We start from the raw sequence: 18,045 nt of genomic DNA, 5'->3' as shown, positions 1-18,045 counted from the left end.
GGAAAATGTCCTATGGACTCCTTTAAGGAACCTTCAAACCAAAACAAACATGTCTTTGTTGCCCCCCAAGATAGGCTCAATCTTCAACCGCCTCTTGGCTTCCAAGTATTTCTTGCTTGCATTGTCTTATACTAAGTTGCATTGCCTTATTTATTTTTCTACACTGTTGCTTATGTATATTGCATTGTCTTATTTCTTCTTTTGCTTTATAAATGTGCAGCGCCCATCAGATAGTGTTCCTCTATCTCATCTCCCGCCATCCGATTCTCATGTAAGATGAGTTTTAATTAAAATGTAATGCTATAATTGCTCATGATTGTCCAAAAGGTGTTTTTGTATACTATAATTGTAGTAAATTCACTGCAATTTAATGCCTGCTTATATATATACTATTTACCCACTAACTGTGTTGCATGTGGTCATCCATCTATTCATTTATAATTTGCTTTTGTTTTTGGGTCTTCGATCACTTATTATCCTTGACTACTTTATTCATATATTTACATTCCACTAATACTAACTACCATATTTGCTATTCGGTTGATTATACTTATAATTAGGTGCAGATAACAAATAGAATACTAGGACAGCGTGCTCGAAGGGAAAGAGAAAGGAGCACTAAACTAATTGGCAACACAAACTTCACCATCCAAGGTGCACAAGTAGTCACACGTCATGTCATTAACCACCAACTAATGGGTTCAACATTGAATGGCTCTCCTTCACTTCCACAGACTCCACTTTAAACACTTCTTCCGCCATCCGGTTCTCATGTAAGATGAGCTTTAATTAAAATAATACTATGATTGCTCATGCATTGTCCAAAAGGTATTTTTGTACACTATAATTGTAGTAAATTCACTACTATTTAATAACTTCCATTTAATGCCTGCTTATATGTATAATATTTACCCACCAACTGTGTTGCATGTGGTCATCCATCTATTCATTTATAATTTGCTTTTGAGTCTTCGATCACTTATTACCTTTCACTACTTTCTTCATATCTTTACATTTCGTGTTTTCTAATTTTAATACTAACTGCCATCTTTGCTATTATCCATACATTCCTCTTTCTCCCAATCTATTCGGTTGATTATACTTATAATTAGGTGCAGATAACAAATAGAATACTAGGACAGCGTGCTCGAAGGAAAAGAGAAAGGAGCACTAAACTAATTGGTAGCACAAACTTCACCATCCAAGGTGGACAAGGTTCAACATTGAATGGCTCTCATTCACTTCCACAAACTCCACTTCAAGCTAACAAGCATCAAACACATAATAGTCCAGTTACACCTCATGCAACACCATACCGACGTCTTTCTTCTTCAGAGTCTCTTCGGAAATCTTTATCATTCCTTAATCCCGTAAGGCTATTTACGCTCCCTGAAAAACGTGTCACATCAAGTACCAATGCCGATTCATCGGATCAAAACAACACGTGAGTACTTCACTTAGCGGTTTTCCTTAATCAAAATCTATATATAACTCACCTGTGCAAGTTTCATTGCAGTACATGTATCTCTTCTCCTTCCTCATCCTTACCTCATGCAATTCCACATTCAACCAATGAGAACTTTGTACCAACACCATCTCACCAAAATGCAAGGTTAGTACGTGGTTTATTACATCTTTCTCTTGGTTCTTTGTGGTTTGGTTACCATAAGATCCTACCTAACATCACAAGTTTCTTCGCAGTACGTGTAACTGCAGGTCTTCTACCTCATCCTTTGTCCATCCAATATCACATTCGACAAATGCAGCTTCTGCATCATCATCAACTAACCAAAATTTGTGGTATACTTCTTCACACTTATTGAAATTGGAATACCAAAAAAATGGCACCTTTGTCTAAATATATACAATTATTTCTCTTGTAGACAACAACCATTTGGGGATCCTGCACAATATTGTGAGGAGGTTCACAATAATGGTTTTGACCATCCAATTTCTGCTAATAATGCTGACATAAGTGATGATGAAGACGAAGTTGACAATATTGTTTCTAACCATCTGATTGAACAAGGAAGACACTCCTTGGGGAGAATGGATGTTCAGTGTCCATTTTGTAGTGCACTCCATTGGATGGATGAACGACTAAAATATTCATCATTATCACGTCCTCGATTCGGGACTTGTTGTTTGCAAGGGAAAGTCAAATTGCCCCACTACGGCCATTACCTCCAGCCCTTAAAGCTTTATATGATGGAAATGATCGCAAGTCAAAGTTATTTCGGAAGTACATGAGACAATACAACCAAGCTTTCGGATTTACGAGCCTTAGAGGAAATGAGCGTGTCTTTACTTGACGAGGTCCAAGGCCTTTTACTATAAATGGTCAGTTGGGTCATAGAACTAGATCTCTAATTCTTGACACTGGGCGGGAGCCAACTTACTCTCAGCTTTACATATATGATCCCAGTGCTGCATTGGATATACGTCAACTTCGTAATCCCCATTTGAACACAAATGTTCTGAAGATAATTCATGCAACTATGCTCTAGTATAATTGTTTCTCTGCTACTTTTTGCCACGCATACGATGTTCTTAAATCTGCCTCTCTTCAACATGGTGAGAACTTCAATGTACTTGCTTATTTGAATTACAATGCTACTAGAGATAGACGTCATTTCAACTTGCCAACCACAAATGAGATTGCTGTCATTTTACCTGAGGATGGCAGCGAGCGGGATAATATGAGGGATATTGTGATATATCTTAAAAGATGGCAATAATTCATGCAGATCAGTGAATGTCATCCAGCTTACTTGCCTTTGCATTATGTGCTAATGGTTTCTTACGGAGAGCTTGGGTGGTCACCTGATATGAGGCATTCAAATACTAATGACCGATTGACACAGATGGATTTCTACTCTTATCGGATATTTGAACGCCCTGGAGAATATTCTGCAATCTTACGCGGGTACAAACTGTTTCAAGAGTTTTTGGTGGATGGATGGGCAGTGACTAAACAGAACAAAGTGAGATATTATAGGTTACAGCAAGACAAGCTTCAGGTTGAACTTTATCAAGGCATCACTGATGTTGCAGCTAAAGCTTTCAACCCAAACCAGATTGGAAGACGAGTGGTCTTACCAGCATCTTGTGTCGGCTGCCCTAGGCACATGTTCAAAAATTTTCAGGATTCAATGGCCATCACACATTACAATAAACATCCTGATATATTTCTCACAATGACTGCAAATCCGCACTGGGATGAAGTTGTTGAGGCATTGTCTGAGCACCAAACTGCAACTCATCGACTAGAGGTCGTGGCCCGTGTCTTTTAACTAAAGCGAAGGGCCTTGATGAAGGAAATTAAAAAGAAAGGTGTGCTTGGTACTGCCGTTGCACATTTCTACACCATTGAGTTCTAGAAATGCGGGTTGCCCCATATGAATGCACTTATATATCTTCGACATTCCGACAAGATCCGTATACCTGCTCAATTTGATCGCATTGTATGTGCAGAGTTTCCTGATCCATAAACCGAACCTAAGTTATTTCAGACCGTCCTCACATGTATGGTTCATGGTCCATGTGGACTAAATAATCCTAACTCTCCGTGCATGGTAAATGGTAGATGCAAGCATCACTATCCCCAGACTTTTGCAGATGCTACCACCATGGATAAAGATGGATATCCTATCTACCGTCGTCGTGACAATGGTAGATCATATATTGTGAGGGGGCATACAGTTGATAACAGGGATGTTGTTCTTTATAATCCTTATCTTTCTAAGATGTTCAACTGCCATATTAATGTCGAAGTTTGTGCAGGGATCCGTTGTGTTAAATACATTCACAAGTATATATTTAAAGGGCATGACATGACAACAATAGTGTTGAATTAGTTGGATGAGATCCAACAATACTTGGACGCGAGATACATTGGCCCACCGGAAGCAGTTTGGAGATTATTAAGTTTCCATCTACATGAGGAGATTCCCACAGTTGTGCGCTTGGCACTTCATCTCCCTGGAATGCACCACGTAGTTTATAAAGCTGATGAACCAATACATGATATACTATCAAGGGCGGAGCGCCAAAAGTCAACTTTGACTGCCTTCTTTGATTGGTGTGCATCAAATTTAAGAGCAAGAAGCCTCACTTATCAAGAGTTCCCTGAATACTATGTCTGGAACAAACAATCTCAGACTTAGACAAGAAAGATATGAGAGGGAAAATTTACTATTGGTAGAATGTATTTCGCCAGTCCTAATTCCGGTGAGCGATTTTACCTGCGCTTACTTCTAACCGTTGTAAAAGGACCTCAATTATTTGATGATCTGAAAAGGATTAGTAATGGTCCTCCACTTCTAACTTTTAAAGATGCATGTGTTGCACGTGGACTTTTGGAAGATGACAGCGAATGGGTGCAATGTCTATAGGAAGCTTCAGTCATGCAGACTGGATATCATCTTCGCCGACTATTTTGTGTTATTCTCGCAGAGTGCAATCCTTTGCAACCCCAAACATTGTGGAATGATTTTTGAGAAAATATATGTGATGACCTTCCACATAAGCTTCGCACAATGTTCAACATTCCAGAACCTACCCCTGCTGAAGTGCAAGATTATGGTTTATTTCTCTTAAATGAGATTTTGATAGAGTCAAGTAAATCACTGGCTAATTTCCCTCTAATGTCGCTGCCTCTGTTAACTACAAGATGGAACTTAGTTGTTGCAAACCGCCTCATATGGGACCAGCGACAATATTAGTTTGATCCTCAAAATGCAAAAGCACATGGCAACAGGGTTCTCCTAAATGCAGAGCAACGCTTTTCATATCAAACCGTGATAGATTCCGTTTCCCAAAATCTAGGGAAACTCTTCTTTTTGAATGGAGCAGCAGGAACAGGCAAAACTTTTGTTTACAACACAATCGCTGCTACGTGTCGTGCTGAGGGGCATATTGTTATTATGGTCGCTTCATCTGGAATAGCTTCATTACTATTGGGTCGGCGGTTCGATTTGCTTCACTCGACCTTTCGCATCCCACTAGATATTCTTGATACCTCTGTTTGTGGGTTTAGTAAGAATTCAATACATGCTGAATTATTTAGGGAAGCTAAACTTATTATTTGGGATGAAGTCCCAATGCAAAATAAGTTTTGTGTGGAGGCAGTTGATCACACACTTCGGGATACTCATGACAATAATAAACCTTTTGGTGGAAAAACAGTTGTACTTGGTGGTGACTTCCGTCAATGCCTTCCAGTTATACCCAAAGGGGTTCGAGAACAGATTGTGCGTGCTTCCTTGCGGTCTTTCTTCCTCTGGAGTCACATTCATGTTCTAACTCTTGCTCAAAACATGTAATTGGAAAATGGAAACTCTGCAAATATTGCGTTCGCAAATTTCTTAATGGAGGTACCAAACTATGTATTTTTCTTTGTACTATTTTGCTTAATATTGATATTCATTTACATCATTCTTTGTACTATTTTTATTCATACTAATATTCATTACTATTTTCTGGTTAATTAGATAGGAAGTGACCCAAGCGAGACAGTTGAACTACCATCAGCAATTCATCGATGTGCAAATCTTCAGGATCTCATTTCTACTACATATCTTCAGCTAAATCAACCTACCACAATTACACCGGAATATTTAACTGAGCGCACAATTCTATCTGCACGCAATGATGATGTCAATGATATTAATGCAACAACTTTAAATATGTTCCCAGGGGAAAGTACTCTCTTTCTAGCTGCATACAAGATGGCAGACGAGGATGCAACGAATCCAGCCAATATTAATCAATACCCAAATGAGTACCTAAACTCACTTGATCCAACTGGTCTACCACCGTTTCGTCTCAACCTAAAATTTGGTTGTCCTATAATGTTGTTGCGAAATATTGCTCCCAAAGATGGATTATGCAATGGAACCCGATTGATGGTGGTCCACTGTCGACCTCACGTTCTTTTCGCAAGAATTTTGACTGGTGAAAAAGCGGGTAATCATGCATTTATTCCAAGAATATCTTTGTCACCGTCGTCTTCTGATTTTCCTTTTCATATGACAAGAAGACAGTTTCATGTGTGTGTTGCTTATGCAATGACTATAAATAAGTCACAAGGACAATCGGTGAAGTATGTGGGGATTGACCTTCGCATTGAAGTTTTCAGCCACGGTCAATTATATGTCGCACTATCAAGGTTCACTTCTTCAGACATAATCAGTATTCTCCTCCCTCCAAATTCGGAAAGTCACACCCCAAACTTTGTTTACCCAGAAGTCTTACTATAATTTGTAAGTTCTCATTTATAGTCACGTGTTGAGTAGTTACTCATTGAATTTATAGTCATCAAATTGATACTTTTGTATTTGCTCTTACTTGGTTAATTTGCTTTGTTCAAATTATGTAGGTTTTGCGAATTGGTGTGTAATTACATTTTGTTAGTATTGCATTGAAGAACTTTTTGCGAACCTTGGTTAGTTTTTTTTTCCCCTAATTTCTACTTTTTGATCTTACAGCACCTGAATATATAGTTCTATACAAATCTATTTCAATTCCTACTAAATGGTGACGTCTGTTTATATGGTATTTAGCTGAACGAGGAAATTTCAATTCTCATATCTTCAAACTTAGTGATCTCTGCTGATTCTCAGGTATGTTCCTTTTCATTTTTTCATTTTTCCTTCCCTGGTCTTTCTCTACTTATTGTGTTGTTTAATTTTTTCATCCATGAACGTGGTGATGGGACCTTGGCCAATCACTATAACTTAGTGATCTCTGCTGATTCTCAAGTCAAGTGAAACAGGTAACATCTCTTTTCTTATAACTCAATCTCTTTGATTTTCCATGTAAAAATTCAGTTCGTTTTAAAATCATTTAGCCAAAGATGAATTATTTGTTTTCTTCTATGTAAAGGTTTAGTCTGAGCTTCTTCTTGTGTTGTTACAGGTATTTATTTGCTTATTTATTAAGGGTTTTATTTTTTGGTTTTGGGTTTGTCGAAAAGTATTAATTTTGATTGATTTGAGCTTTGATTTGGCTCTGCTACTTTTATAGGTATTTTAGTGCAGGTAGCATTTCGGTGGCTATTGTTTGTTCTTTGATTTATTAGTGTTGTTACAGAAAGTCGCGTTTATGGAACTACCCCAATGGAAACTTTAGGAAATATGGTATATGTACACATTGTAAATATCATTTGTTAAGGGTGTAGACCTTTTGATAGTTATGGGACTCGAATGTATGTATTTTACTTGTGTTTTCGGTAATGACTTTGTACGAGGTGCTTTGATGATCTGGCATTAGTCAAGACATTTAAATACTTTGGCGTACTAAGTCATAATGTTGAAGTGCTCTCATTTTTGTAACCCAATTATTTGACTGCTCGCATCCGGCCGAGACGGTTAAATAACCGGATTAACCAATGAGAAATATATGATTGTGATTTTCAGGTTATGACAGGTTTATATTTATGAAATGTCAAAAAATACGAGGGAGATCTTTGCCAAAATTTTACTATAAAAACCACGTGTCATAGGTTTGTAATTGTTTGAGTTTTGGGGCGTTACATATTTGCCTGTTCCAAAACTAAAAAAGAGTCTAGAGGTGAATACAATCGTTCATTGTTTCACTTCTAAATTGTCAATTTCTTCTTCCCTTCAGTATATATAGTATTTCCTACTCACTCTATTTAACGAATTTAAAACAGATAATTACATACTTCTTCAATGAAGTTTCCTTAAGGCTTGGGATTTATGATAATGACCTTGACATTAGCAAATGAGGATGGGGTTTCTGGAAGAGTTATGATTGTCAACAATGTTATCCTACTTTTCAAGAACTTTTTTTGTACTTGGCGTACTTTTGTGGGTGCTCTTTTTGGTACTGTTTTGATGTCCTCATTCAAACCACTTATGGGAGTCCGATTATGTATCTGTTTCTCATATTGTTCTTATTTCATTTGGTTTAATTGGTGTTCTTCTATGTTTAAGTCCATTTAGATGAATGAGTTTAGAGCATCTGTGCAAATCACTACCGGATTTATTGAATGAGAATTGTCTTTGCAGCCTTTTAACATGATCCAAAACATTGGAAAGCCATAAAATAATGGGGAGGTTCTATCCAAATTACCCCTCAGGTGGTTCAAGTTAGTGTGATGTCGAGTTTCTCAACCTAATAATCATTCTTGACCATAAATGGAACAATAGCCAGTATAATAGAATCAAAACAGGGGAGGGGGGGTGTGTTCAAGTTCAAGCTGCTTCCACAAAGTTAGCGTCGCAGGCGACTCTATCAGTGTCGTACGGCACGGGCATACCCTAGTTTATCTAACAAAATAGAAAAGAGTGGGAGGAGAGATTACACGTCATAAGGTGAGACGTGGTCGACACACCCCCTAACCATAGCCACTAAAAAATTATAGAGGGTGAATTAAAAATTTTTATGGGGTGAGTTAAATAGTTTTTCTCACCTCACCCACCCCACACAAAAAAGTCAACATTGGACAAAATTTTGATGGGTTGAATTTTTTATGGGCTTGGAAACATAAGCATGGACTCAAGTAAAAAAAAAATTGTAATAGTGGAGGTAGGCAGGGGGCCCAAAGGGTCCCATCCATTTTATGTCCCAAAGGGGGTTGACCTTCCATTTTTGGCGCCTTTATATTTTGTTTCGCCCGAAGGTGTAAATGCGCCGCGCAAAAGGCATGACGAAAGTTTTGCGCTGAAGCGCGCGTGTATGCCTTCGCCACAAGCACGCCGAGGTCTCAGCACGCCGAGGTCTCAGTAGGCATGAGCATACCCTAGTCTATATAACAAAGAAGGGTGGTGCTGGACATCCAACACCACTCCTTAACCTTTGGATCTAGCTTATGAGGTGGCGAATCCTAGGGTTTATGAGATGTTAGTTGTTTAATAGTGTGGAACAAAAGTGCTGCATCATTCTTGAAGTCAACAAATGCGGCTGGACTTTTAGTGGACTTCAGTTGGGCTTTTTTATCGGGCTTCTAATGGGCTTCAATTGGAGTTTTTTTAATACGGGGGGCGGATGCGCGCCGGGGGCGCCAAAGGTGCGCGTATCTGCGCCGTATGGGGGCGGATCTTGGATCGCCGGGCGTCGAAGGCACGCCAGATCGTAGTAACGGGGGAATGCATCGCCGGGGCCCGTGAAGGCGTATCGATCTGTGCCATCACGGGGGCATATGTGCGTCGGGGCACCAAAGGCACGCGTATTTGTGTCGTACGGCACGTGAAATTACGAGGGGGGGCGAATGCGCGTCGAGGGCGACAAAGGCGCGCGATATCTCGTACCATCTGGGGATGCAAATGTCGTCGGGCACCGGGCGCCCAGCAGATATCAGAGTACGTCTGGAGGCGGATGCACGCCGGGCGCCAAAAGCACGCCAGATCTGTGCGCCGCACGGGGGCGATATTTCGTCGGAGCGCCAAAGGCGCGTGTATCTGTGTCGTACGGCACGGGCAAATACTACTACTCTCACGAAAAATGGCTGATTTATAAACTTATAAAACCTTCATCAATTTTTTTTGTCCCTTACACCCTCAAAACTGATTTACTAACAATAAAAAACTCAACAAGAGCATTATATTGTAAGTAATCCCAACAACAACAAAAAACTATATTTCCTTTTTCTTTTAAAACTCTCTAGGATCAACAAAAATTGAAATTCCAGGTACCGATTTCGTCCAATCATCGAGTGACCCGCCACTATAATCTTCACCGAAACGTTTTATACACCACAAATCTTCGTCACAAGACAATTTCTTCCAATGAGGAATTCCTAATCTAAGTGGTTCACCACTAGCCACTTTAGTTGCCACTACACCACAACCATGGTCCATAGCAAAATTATGTGCAAACCCACATAATGCCTTCATTAATTTCACCGATTGAGTCCCACACACTCCTAAACCGTACAAAAAATGTAATCCAAATGGTCGAAATACTTCCAGTGTAATCAAGGAATACCGAGCCATGGAAACGCCCGATCCACGATTCGGGTCGTTTTGGCGAGTCCTCTACGAAATCGTGACGCACCACAAACTTCCAATGTAAAAACATCCTTACAGTTCCATATACTGAAAACCGCCAATGACTCCGGTGGTTCGGTTAGAAATAGCATAGGAGATGAGATGGACTAGATAGTAAGAGTGATAAACTCTTCACTGTTCGAATTCAATTTATAGAAGATGTAGGGGAGTAATATCCTCATTAAGGAATATTGCACACGCGCGAAGCATAAGCGAACTCAGGACATCGACCTCCAAGACCAATCTGTGAGCAGCTCCCTTCATGTAGGTGGTACGCTTAAGCTCGTTCAAGAATATCTCAAGACAAATAAATGACTGGAGACAGAACGCCTCAGATAAAAACACCACCAAATGTAATCATCACCAAAATCTTACCTTTACATCCCATCACCAAGAAATATGGACTACCGCACTAACCCCCAATCAGCACACAATTCCTACTAAAACCAACCTAACACACATTCATAATCTCCACCCTACATATGTACAAGAGAGTACACGTGTCTCAAGGATCAACACTCCCTTAGGCCTATAAATACCACCTACTTGAACTACGTGAGACCTAATTCTTCTCTCCCCTAAAAATCAAGAGAGGATACGTAGGCAGCTCGCTCATTAGCGAACTCGGTCTCTCCAAAACCCAAACCCATCTTCCTCTCCTCCATTGTATGTAAAGGAAAACCAAAACCCACCTTTACATTGGCACCGTCTGTGGTCTCGATTACTTGAGAAACCACTTTCACACAACTCAAAAACTCAAACACTCAAAAACCAACAATTCTCAAGCCCACAAAGCATGGAAAGCCTCGAAGCTCAAGTTCAAAACCTCGCAAACCAACTGGGATTAACAAACGAGAGCATTTCCTTGCTCAGGCAAGAAAATGCTGCTTTACGAGCACAAGTAGATGCTTACCAACAATAACTAGTCGGTAACGTCGCTGAGAACGGCATCAACGAAGTTAATCAACCGATTAACGAATTATCGCAAAGGATCGGCTAGAGTGCAGTAGGAAAGGATGACCCAGATTGTTCAAAAAATGCTCAAGACATACCGCGCGTCTCCGTTCAATGCCGAGGTACTCAATAAACCCTCTCCTCAAGATTTTTGTCCAGCCACGTTTCCTAATGTACGATGGCAGCATGTGCCCCGGTCAGCACGTGGCTCACTACATTCAAAGTCTGGCGCTCTACAGTTCACCCGAGTTTGATCACCTTCACTGTCGATTATTTCCCGCCAGTCTCAAGGATGGCGCACTTGATTGGTTCTTCTCACTTGAGTCTGATTCTATCAAAACCTTTGAACAGCTTACTGATCTGTTTGCCAGTCAATACGTGCACAACAGATGAAAGAAAGCGGATCTTGACTCACTGTTCCAGCTATCATTCAGGGAAGATGAAACCATTCACCAATTCTTAGGATGGTTCAAGGCCGAACTGTTATGTATGGAAAGCGGCCTGAAAGAGTCTTTTGCCACACTGGCATTTTCTAACGCCTGTCGAGTCGTATCGACCTCTCCCGATCATCATTGATGAAAGAACTCCCAGAAACGCTGTCCGAACAGTACGCTTGGGTAGACAAGTATATTAAATTGCAAGAAAGTTTGAAGCTCCATGGCTTAGCCGAGGACTAGGAGGTGGTAGCGATCTCTGATCACACCCCCGTGCCAAAAAGCGATCCAGGTCACTTGCACCAAAGGCAGGTAACCGACCGGACAATAGCAGAGAGTTCGTTGTTTTGGCACGCTCCCCCAGTTACATACTGGACAAGATCTAGCGAGCCTCATATTTCCAACCAAATGTGAGGCAATCAATAGATCGACCTGACAAGCCCTACTGCGCATTCCACAAAGCAAAATGCCACGAAACCAATGCGTGCTGGGGGCTTAAGCACTATCTCCAGGACCTCGTGGAAGCTAGTCATATAAAACAGTACACCAACATTCCTGACGGAGACTTGCGCCATAAACTTATGGCTCGCCGAGTACGCAGTCGATCTCCACTTCGCCATAACCACCAAGAGGTTCAAGCTGTGACAATATTTCCCTTATGGATAGGTTTTACTGACAATAAAGAAACAGATACAGAAGCTGTTAGGCATGGTCGCTGCACTCAACCGATTCATATCCAGGGCGTCAGACAAGTGCCGACCGTTCCTACAACTCCTCAAAAAAGGCGAGCAGTTCTCATGGAACGATCAATGTCACCAAGCATTCACCACTCTCAAAGAGTACCTCACCACGCCTCCAGTCTTAGCCAAACCAACAGACGGAGAAACACTAGGGCTCTATCTGGCAATATCAGACTTCGCCACCAGCTCAGTTCTCTTCAAAGAGGAGAACAACTTAGAAAAACCGATCTACTTTACAAGTAAGACGCTCACGCCAGCTGAAAAGAATTATTCTTTCATTGAAAGAGCCGTACTTGCTTTGTTGTATTAGGCAAGAAAATTCAGACCGTACTTTCAAGCACATCCGATCAAATTACTTACCGACCTCCCCTTGAAGAAAATCTTCCACAAAGAAAACAAGACAACTCGTATGGCAGTATGGGCCGAAGAGCTCGGCGAATACCACATGGAGTTCGTACCTTGAACTTCTCAGAAAGGTCAAGTCGTAGCAGATTTCCTAGCAGATTTCCCTGTCGATGACCCAAATTGGGAACCAGAAACGGAGCTCGCAGACACAAAGGAACATATCAAATCAGTCTGGTCTCTCTTTGTATATGGCTTTCAGCAACCCCCGGCGGGGAGTGGTATCGGGTCGCCTTTAGTGTCACCCAATGGAACTATGGTAGATAAGTCGGGTTCGACGACTTCGCAACTTCCAACAACGAGGCGGAGTCTGAAGCATTGATCATAGGACTTAGTGTATGGCGCTACAGCCGGTGTGTAAAGAACTCCAAGTCTTTAGTGACTCGCGAATCGGTCGCTTAGCCCGGGTTACAAAAGAGTACAATCGCCCATGAAGGTAACCTTCAAATATCTTCAAGTCGTTCATCATTTACTGCCTTCTTTTAAGAAAGCTACCATACATCATTTTTTTGTGACGAGAACCGCCCGCAGATGCTTTAGCTTACTTAGCCACTCAAACACCAAATCAAGTCCCAAGACAACTACTCATTGAAGTAGTCGACCGACCTGCGTACCAAGTCGAGCACGCCCTAGCAATAAGCGATCTATTCCCTCTCTCTGGCAATCCGTTAAGTCAAACATGGATGTAGCCCATCATAGACTACATCCAGCATGGCGCGCTCCCTGTAGAGCGTACCAAGGCCAGGCAAATCCCATATTAGGCACGTCGTTATTGCTTACTTCATAACAAGTTATTCAGGAAATTTGCTGGTGGACCACACTTGCGGTGCATTACTCCATAATAGGGTCAATTGATTTTTGCGAAAATCCACAAAAGAGAATGTGGAAATCATGTCGGAGGTCTCTCTTTATCCCACAAAGCAATTTCTCAAGGATACTTTTGGCCCCGTATGCAGATCGACGCCAAAGCATACGTCCTCAAGTGTATAAAATGCCAAACATTTGGCCACAACATTATCCAACCCGCTCGCGAGCTGATCAATATAGCGAGCCCATGGCCATTTCACATGTGGGGCATGGACATCATGGGACCATTCATCCCACAGAAAAGCACTGGTTTCCGTTTCGTCTTAGCTGCAACCGACTATTTCACTAAGTGGGTCGAAATCATTCCTTTAGCGCATGTCAAAGAATCACATGTCAGAAACTTCATCTGGACTCACATCATCACCAGATTTGGTTTGCCACATACACTAGTGATGGACAATGGCTCCCAATTCAAAGGCAGAACAGTTAAAGAATTTCTAGCCAAGTGGAAGATCGTTCATGCATTTTCTACTCCACAATACGCCCAAAGTAATGGTCAAGCAGAAGCCAGCAACAAGGCAATCTTAGAAAATTTGAAGAAGAAGATTGAAAAGAACAAGAGCCAATGGCCAAATCAGTTGGAGAACATTTTGTGGGCTCATCGCACCACAGCTCGGTCCAATACAGGCGAATCTCCATTCTCCTTGTGTTATGGCACAGAAACCGTAATTCCCACCGAACTGACAGTCACTACGACTCGGTCAGAGCTCATAGAGATGGGACACAATGACTCCGTTCTAGCACGAGAGGTCGACTTGTTAGAAGAATGGCATGACTTAGCCGCCATCAAAGTCACATCTTTTCAACAAACTCTGAAGAACTCCTACAATAAACGAGTGCATCCTAGATCTTTTCAACATGGCGATCTAGTGCTAAAAAAGACCAAGACGACTCCAAATTACCACCTACGTGGGAAGGCCCATACATCGTGGAACGCGTTGTAGGCAATGGAGCATACTAGATAAAAACCCAAGAGGGGAAATTGTTGCCTCGCCCTTGGAATACTTATCTGCTGAAAAAATTTTATCAGTAAAACCACTGATGTTGTATATTCCGTTTTTCATTTATTATAAACTCAAGGTTAAATTTCTTATGTTGCCTATTACAATCTTCTCCATTTACTTGCATCAAAAAGTCATACAATTCGCACTGGAAGAACGACCAGTACACTTACATGGTCCAACGCTCTCAGCGAGCAATACACTGTCATAAGCTAACACGCCTCCGCGGAGCGGACATGACTCTCTGGAGCTTACAGGCTCCACAGCCTCTCCAAGTCTTATTAAGTCGAGGACCTATATTTCTAGGATCGACCAAACGAGAACGCTCTCCGTGAGCAGACAGCTCTCTGGAGCTTACAGGCTCCATAGCCTCTCCAAGTCTTGTTAAGTCGAGGACCTATATTTCTAGGATCAACCAAACGAGAATGCTCTCCGGAGCGACTCTCTGGAGCTTCACGAGTTCCCATAGCCTCTCCAAGTCTTGTTAAGTCGAGGACCTATATTTCTAGGATCGACCAAACGAGAACGCCTCTCCTGAGTGAGCGACGACTCTCTTTACAGGCCCACAACCTCTCCAAGTCTTGTTAAGTTGAGGGACCTATATTTCTAGGATCGACCAAACGAGAATGCTCTCCGCGGAGCGACGACTCTCCGGAGCTTACAGGGCTCCATAGCCTCTCCAAGTCTTGTTAAGTCAAGGTCCTATATTTTAGGATCGACCAAACGAAACGCTCCTCCGGAGCGCGACTCTGGAGCTTATAGGCTCCACAGCCTCTCCAAGTCTTGTTAAGTCGAGGTCCTATATTTCTAGGATCGACCAAACGAGAATGCTCCTCGAGTGAGCGCACGACTCTCTCGGAGCTTCACGTGGCTCCACAACCTCTCTCCTCAACCTCGCTCGTCGAGAACCTATACTTCTAGGATCGACTATACGAGAACGCTCTCCGTGAGCATTACGCTTCTATAAGCCAACACACTCTGCCTGAGCAAAACACTCTCTCGAGTATTAATTCTAGACTTAGATCATCTAGAATGCTCCCAGCGTTTCTTCTCTTATAACATAATGACCACGAAAGAAAGCAATAATCATAGGCAAACCGTTTCTTTAATCAAAGTCTCAAGCTCCTCAGTTATTTCAAGCCACATGAATAATAAGCAGGATGCTAACTACAAGCAATTAAGCAGAAACATGCATTCCAAACCCAATCAGTAGCAATACTCGGCCAACGCCAGAACAACTAGATCCACCGATCTGCTGGGTCTACCCAGGAAATCCATATCGGTGTTTATTACAAATTTAACAAGACATTGAACTGCCACTTCCGTGGAAACCAGTTCTCTGTACCAAAGTGACGAACTGCTCAGGCAAGCCTGAAGATACAGCTTTATTGTTAACTCTCATATAAGAGAGGAGAAGTAAAGAACACTCACGATTTTTTTTTCCATAGCTGAAATAGACAAGGATAGATTGCACCATCAAACATCAGTCAAGACATGCTTATCTTTCGGGGCCGCACTAGTAGAAGCGATGTGCGAAAGATCTCGACATCTCAAAGATCACACGATACCTCACCCTCGCCCCTCGATTAAACTTTCTTGAGGGTGATACTTCTCATCCAGTGCGGCATATTCGGCACAGCCATGGTATATGCCTTCTGCGCTTTGCGCGTTACCCCTTGACATTGTTTGGCATATCTATGCAGTCACCTTAGCTAACTCCCCTCTAGATCAGTCATAGTAGTCAGAACCAACGCAGTTTCTTCGTCAGAACGATTCGATACTTATTTGTCATCACCTCTAGCTTCCTCTTGTCAACTCCCCACGCAGCTCGCATACATCCCAGCTCGACGTGCGGGTTAACATCAGTCTCAACATTTTGCATAGCATCTTTTAGTTTATCATACCCTGCAAGAAACTGCGAGTACAAAGTTAAAGATCAAAATTGCCCTGGAAATAGACACAACAACTTAGCGCATAACGAGCTTACCAAACAAGCGGCCATGTCCATCGTCCCCAACAGCGTCTCCATATCTTCATCTTTCACCTCTGCCTTGTCACCATCCAATACGATCCCCTTCAGAAGGCTGGTCGCTATGGGTGCCGAGTGGAAGCTGCAGTCAGAGCGTTTCACCGTGCGCTTCTTCCCCGTCTTCCCCAGGTAGTAGAATTCGCTCCCCACATCCCGAATCGCGGGGGCGAATTCTCACCAGCCGACTTGGTGACCTTTGCTCGAGTCGCTCTCGCGATGACGATCGGTGTGCCACCTACCCCGCTATGGCGACCTAAATACAATGCCACCAGCCGGACGACCAGATCTCCTAGGTCGCTTGTTGCCTTTGGCCCCTACAGAAACAACCTTCCTCTTACCACGATCACCGTGCACATGAGGGTCGAACTCCATCTCCTCCATTACCGTGAGGCTAAGTCTCTCTCGGACTCCACTTCTCCTCTCACATAGTTCATGGCACCTTGCCATAATCAAACCCTCTGAACGAGAGATAATACCGCATGAGTCAAAGAACTATCCATCAACTCCTTCTCAAAAAGATACATCCAAAAATGGAAACAAACGTACCTGTAGAAGCAGCGACGAAGATAGTGTACAGCGTTAAGGCAAAGAGGAGCTAAGACAAGAAGACAAGCAAATACCTTTGGTATTCTACGAGCAGTTTACTTATTATGTAACGTCTTTTCCCTAAGCACATCATAATTACCTTTAGACGCCAAACGTCAGGCCATCTGCCCGCCATCATTACGCTCCTTGAACCGCTCATTTTCCTACACGTGTCACACACGTGAGGAAATACTACCATTCTTGACAATGAACAGAACACCATATGTCCTACTCTATGTGCAGGTCACAGCGATCTAGTAACCTCATTACGAGCGACACCTAAAACTAAAGACAATTTAACGACAAGACATTCATTTAAGCCTACAACTTACTTGAAAGTCAGTTATCACCACAGTACATCCGACATGCATAGTTATAGCAGTATCACCGTTCATACATTCAATCAACCAAACGACACACACAACAAGGAAACAAGCAACAAGCATAACATATAAAGCAAAACGACTTGCTTTGGGCAGCCCCAACCACGCTTAGTTCCTTAGCCGAAGTTCTTTGAGCCTACTCAGGAAATCCAACCCGGCTAACAAATACTCATCATCACATGGTTACCCCAAACCAGTACGGGATACCAGATCGTTCAAAGTGGTAGCACATAAAAGCAAGAAAAGCAAACTACCCAAGTTACCCCAGGAAACCAGCTCTATTGTATCACAGCTTACAAGCATACATATTAGCAAAATGAAGTTACAACTCGCCATCTCCAGGCGCAACAACTAGCTCTCCAGCCACAAGTGACTCGTCAATTTCAGCATCCCTCCCTTCAACCACAACGGACACTCCATCCAAATCCAAACTCATAAGCACATCGACGCAAAGCAGCCATTTCAAATAAGGTACCACGGCCTCTGGCACAACCACTGAAGAAGCGAAAACACTACCGACATCTCCCTGCACCTGTTCCAGTGCGGTACGAGACATCCCATGTACATGCTCCTCTTTCAAAGCTTTATAGTCCGCTTCCAACTCAACAAAGTCAGCATCCAGGTCGTCATAGGCCTT

General features: G+C 42.2%; 2 protein-coding genes, 1 long non-coding RNA gene and 1 pseudogene across 3 annotated transcripts; 3 read left to right on the top strand and 1 right to left on the bottom strand.

Annotated features, from left to right (window-relative positions):
- Positions 1–2,741: 2,741 nt before the first annotated feature.
- LOC147489394 (uncharacterized) lies at positions 2,742–3,293 on the top strand. Its single transcript, XM_086574628.1, has one exon. The coding sequence runs from the start codon at positions 2,742–2,744 to the stop codon at positions 3,291–3,293; it is 552 nt and encodes a 183-aa protein (XP_086430754.1).
- Positions 3,294–4,205: 912 nt separating this feature from the next.
- LOC147489393 (uncharacterized) lies at positions 4,206–6,260 on the top strand. Its single transcript, XM_086574627.1, has 2 exons — positions 4,206–4,379; positions 5,493–6,260. The coding sequence occupies exons 1-2, from the start codon at positions 4,206–4,208 to the stop codon at positions 6,258–6,260; spliced, it is 942 nt and encodes a 313-aa protein (XP_086430753.1).
- A 381-nt stretch (positions 6,261–6,641) lies between these two features.
- Positions 6,642–7,334, top strand: LOC147489392 (uncharacterized). Its single transcript, XR_015202385.1, has 3 exons — positions 6,642–6,775; positions 6,886–6,918; positions 7,027–7,334. It is a non-coding gene; the product is annotated as an uncharacterized LOC147489392 (long non-coding RNA).
- Positions 7,335–9,583: 2,249 nt separating this feature from the next.
- On the bottom strand, positions 9,584–16,821 carry LOC147489391 (putative N-acetyltransferase HLS1 pseudogene; annotated as a pseudogene).
- Positions 16,822–18,045: the final 1,224 nt, after the last annotated feature.

Source organism: Coptis chinensis, chromosome 7 (genome assembly GCF_015680905.1).
Source record: "Coptis chinensis isolate HL-2020 chromosome 7, ASM1568090v1, whole genome shotgun sequence".
NCBI classification, from domain to species: Eukaryota; Viridiplantae; Streptophyta; class Magnoliopsida; order Ranunculales; family Ranunculaceae; genus Coptis; species Coptis chinensis.
This window is presented reverse-complemented; position numbering and strand designations above follow the sequence as displayed.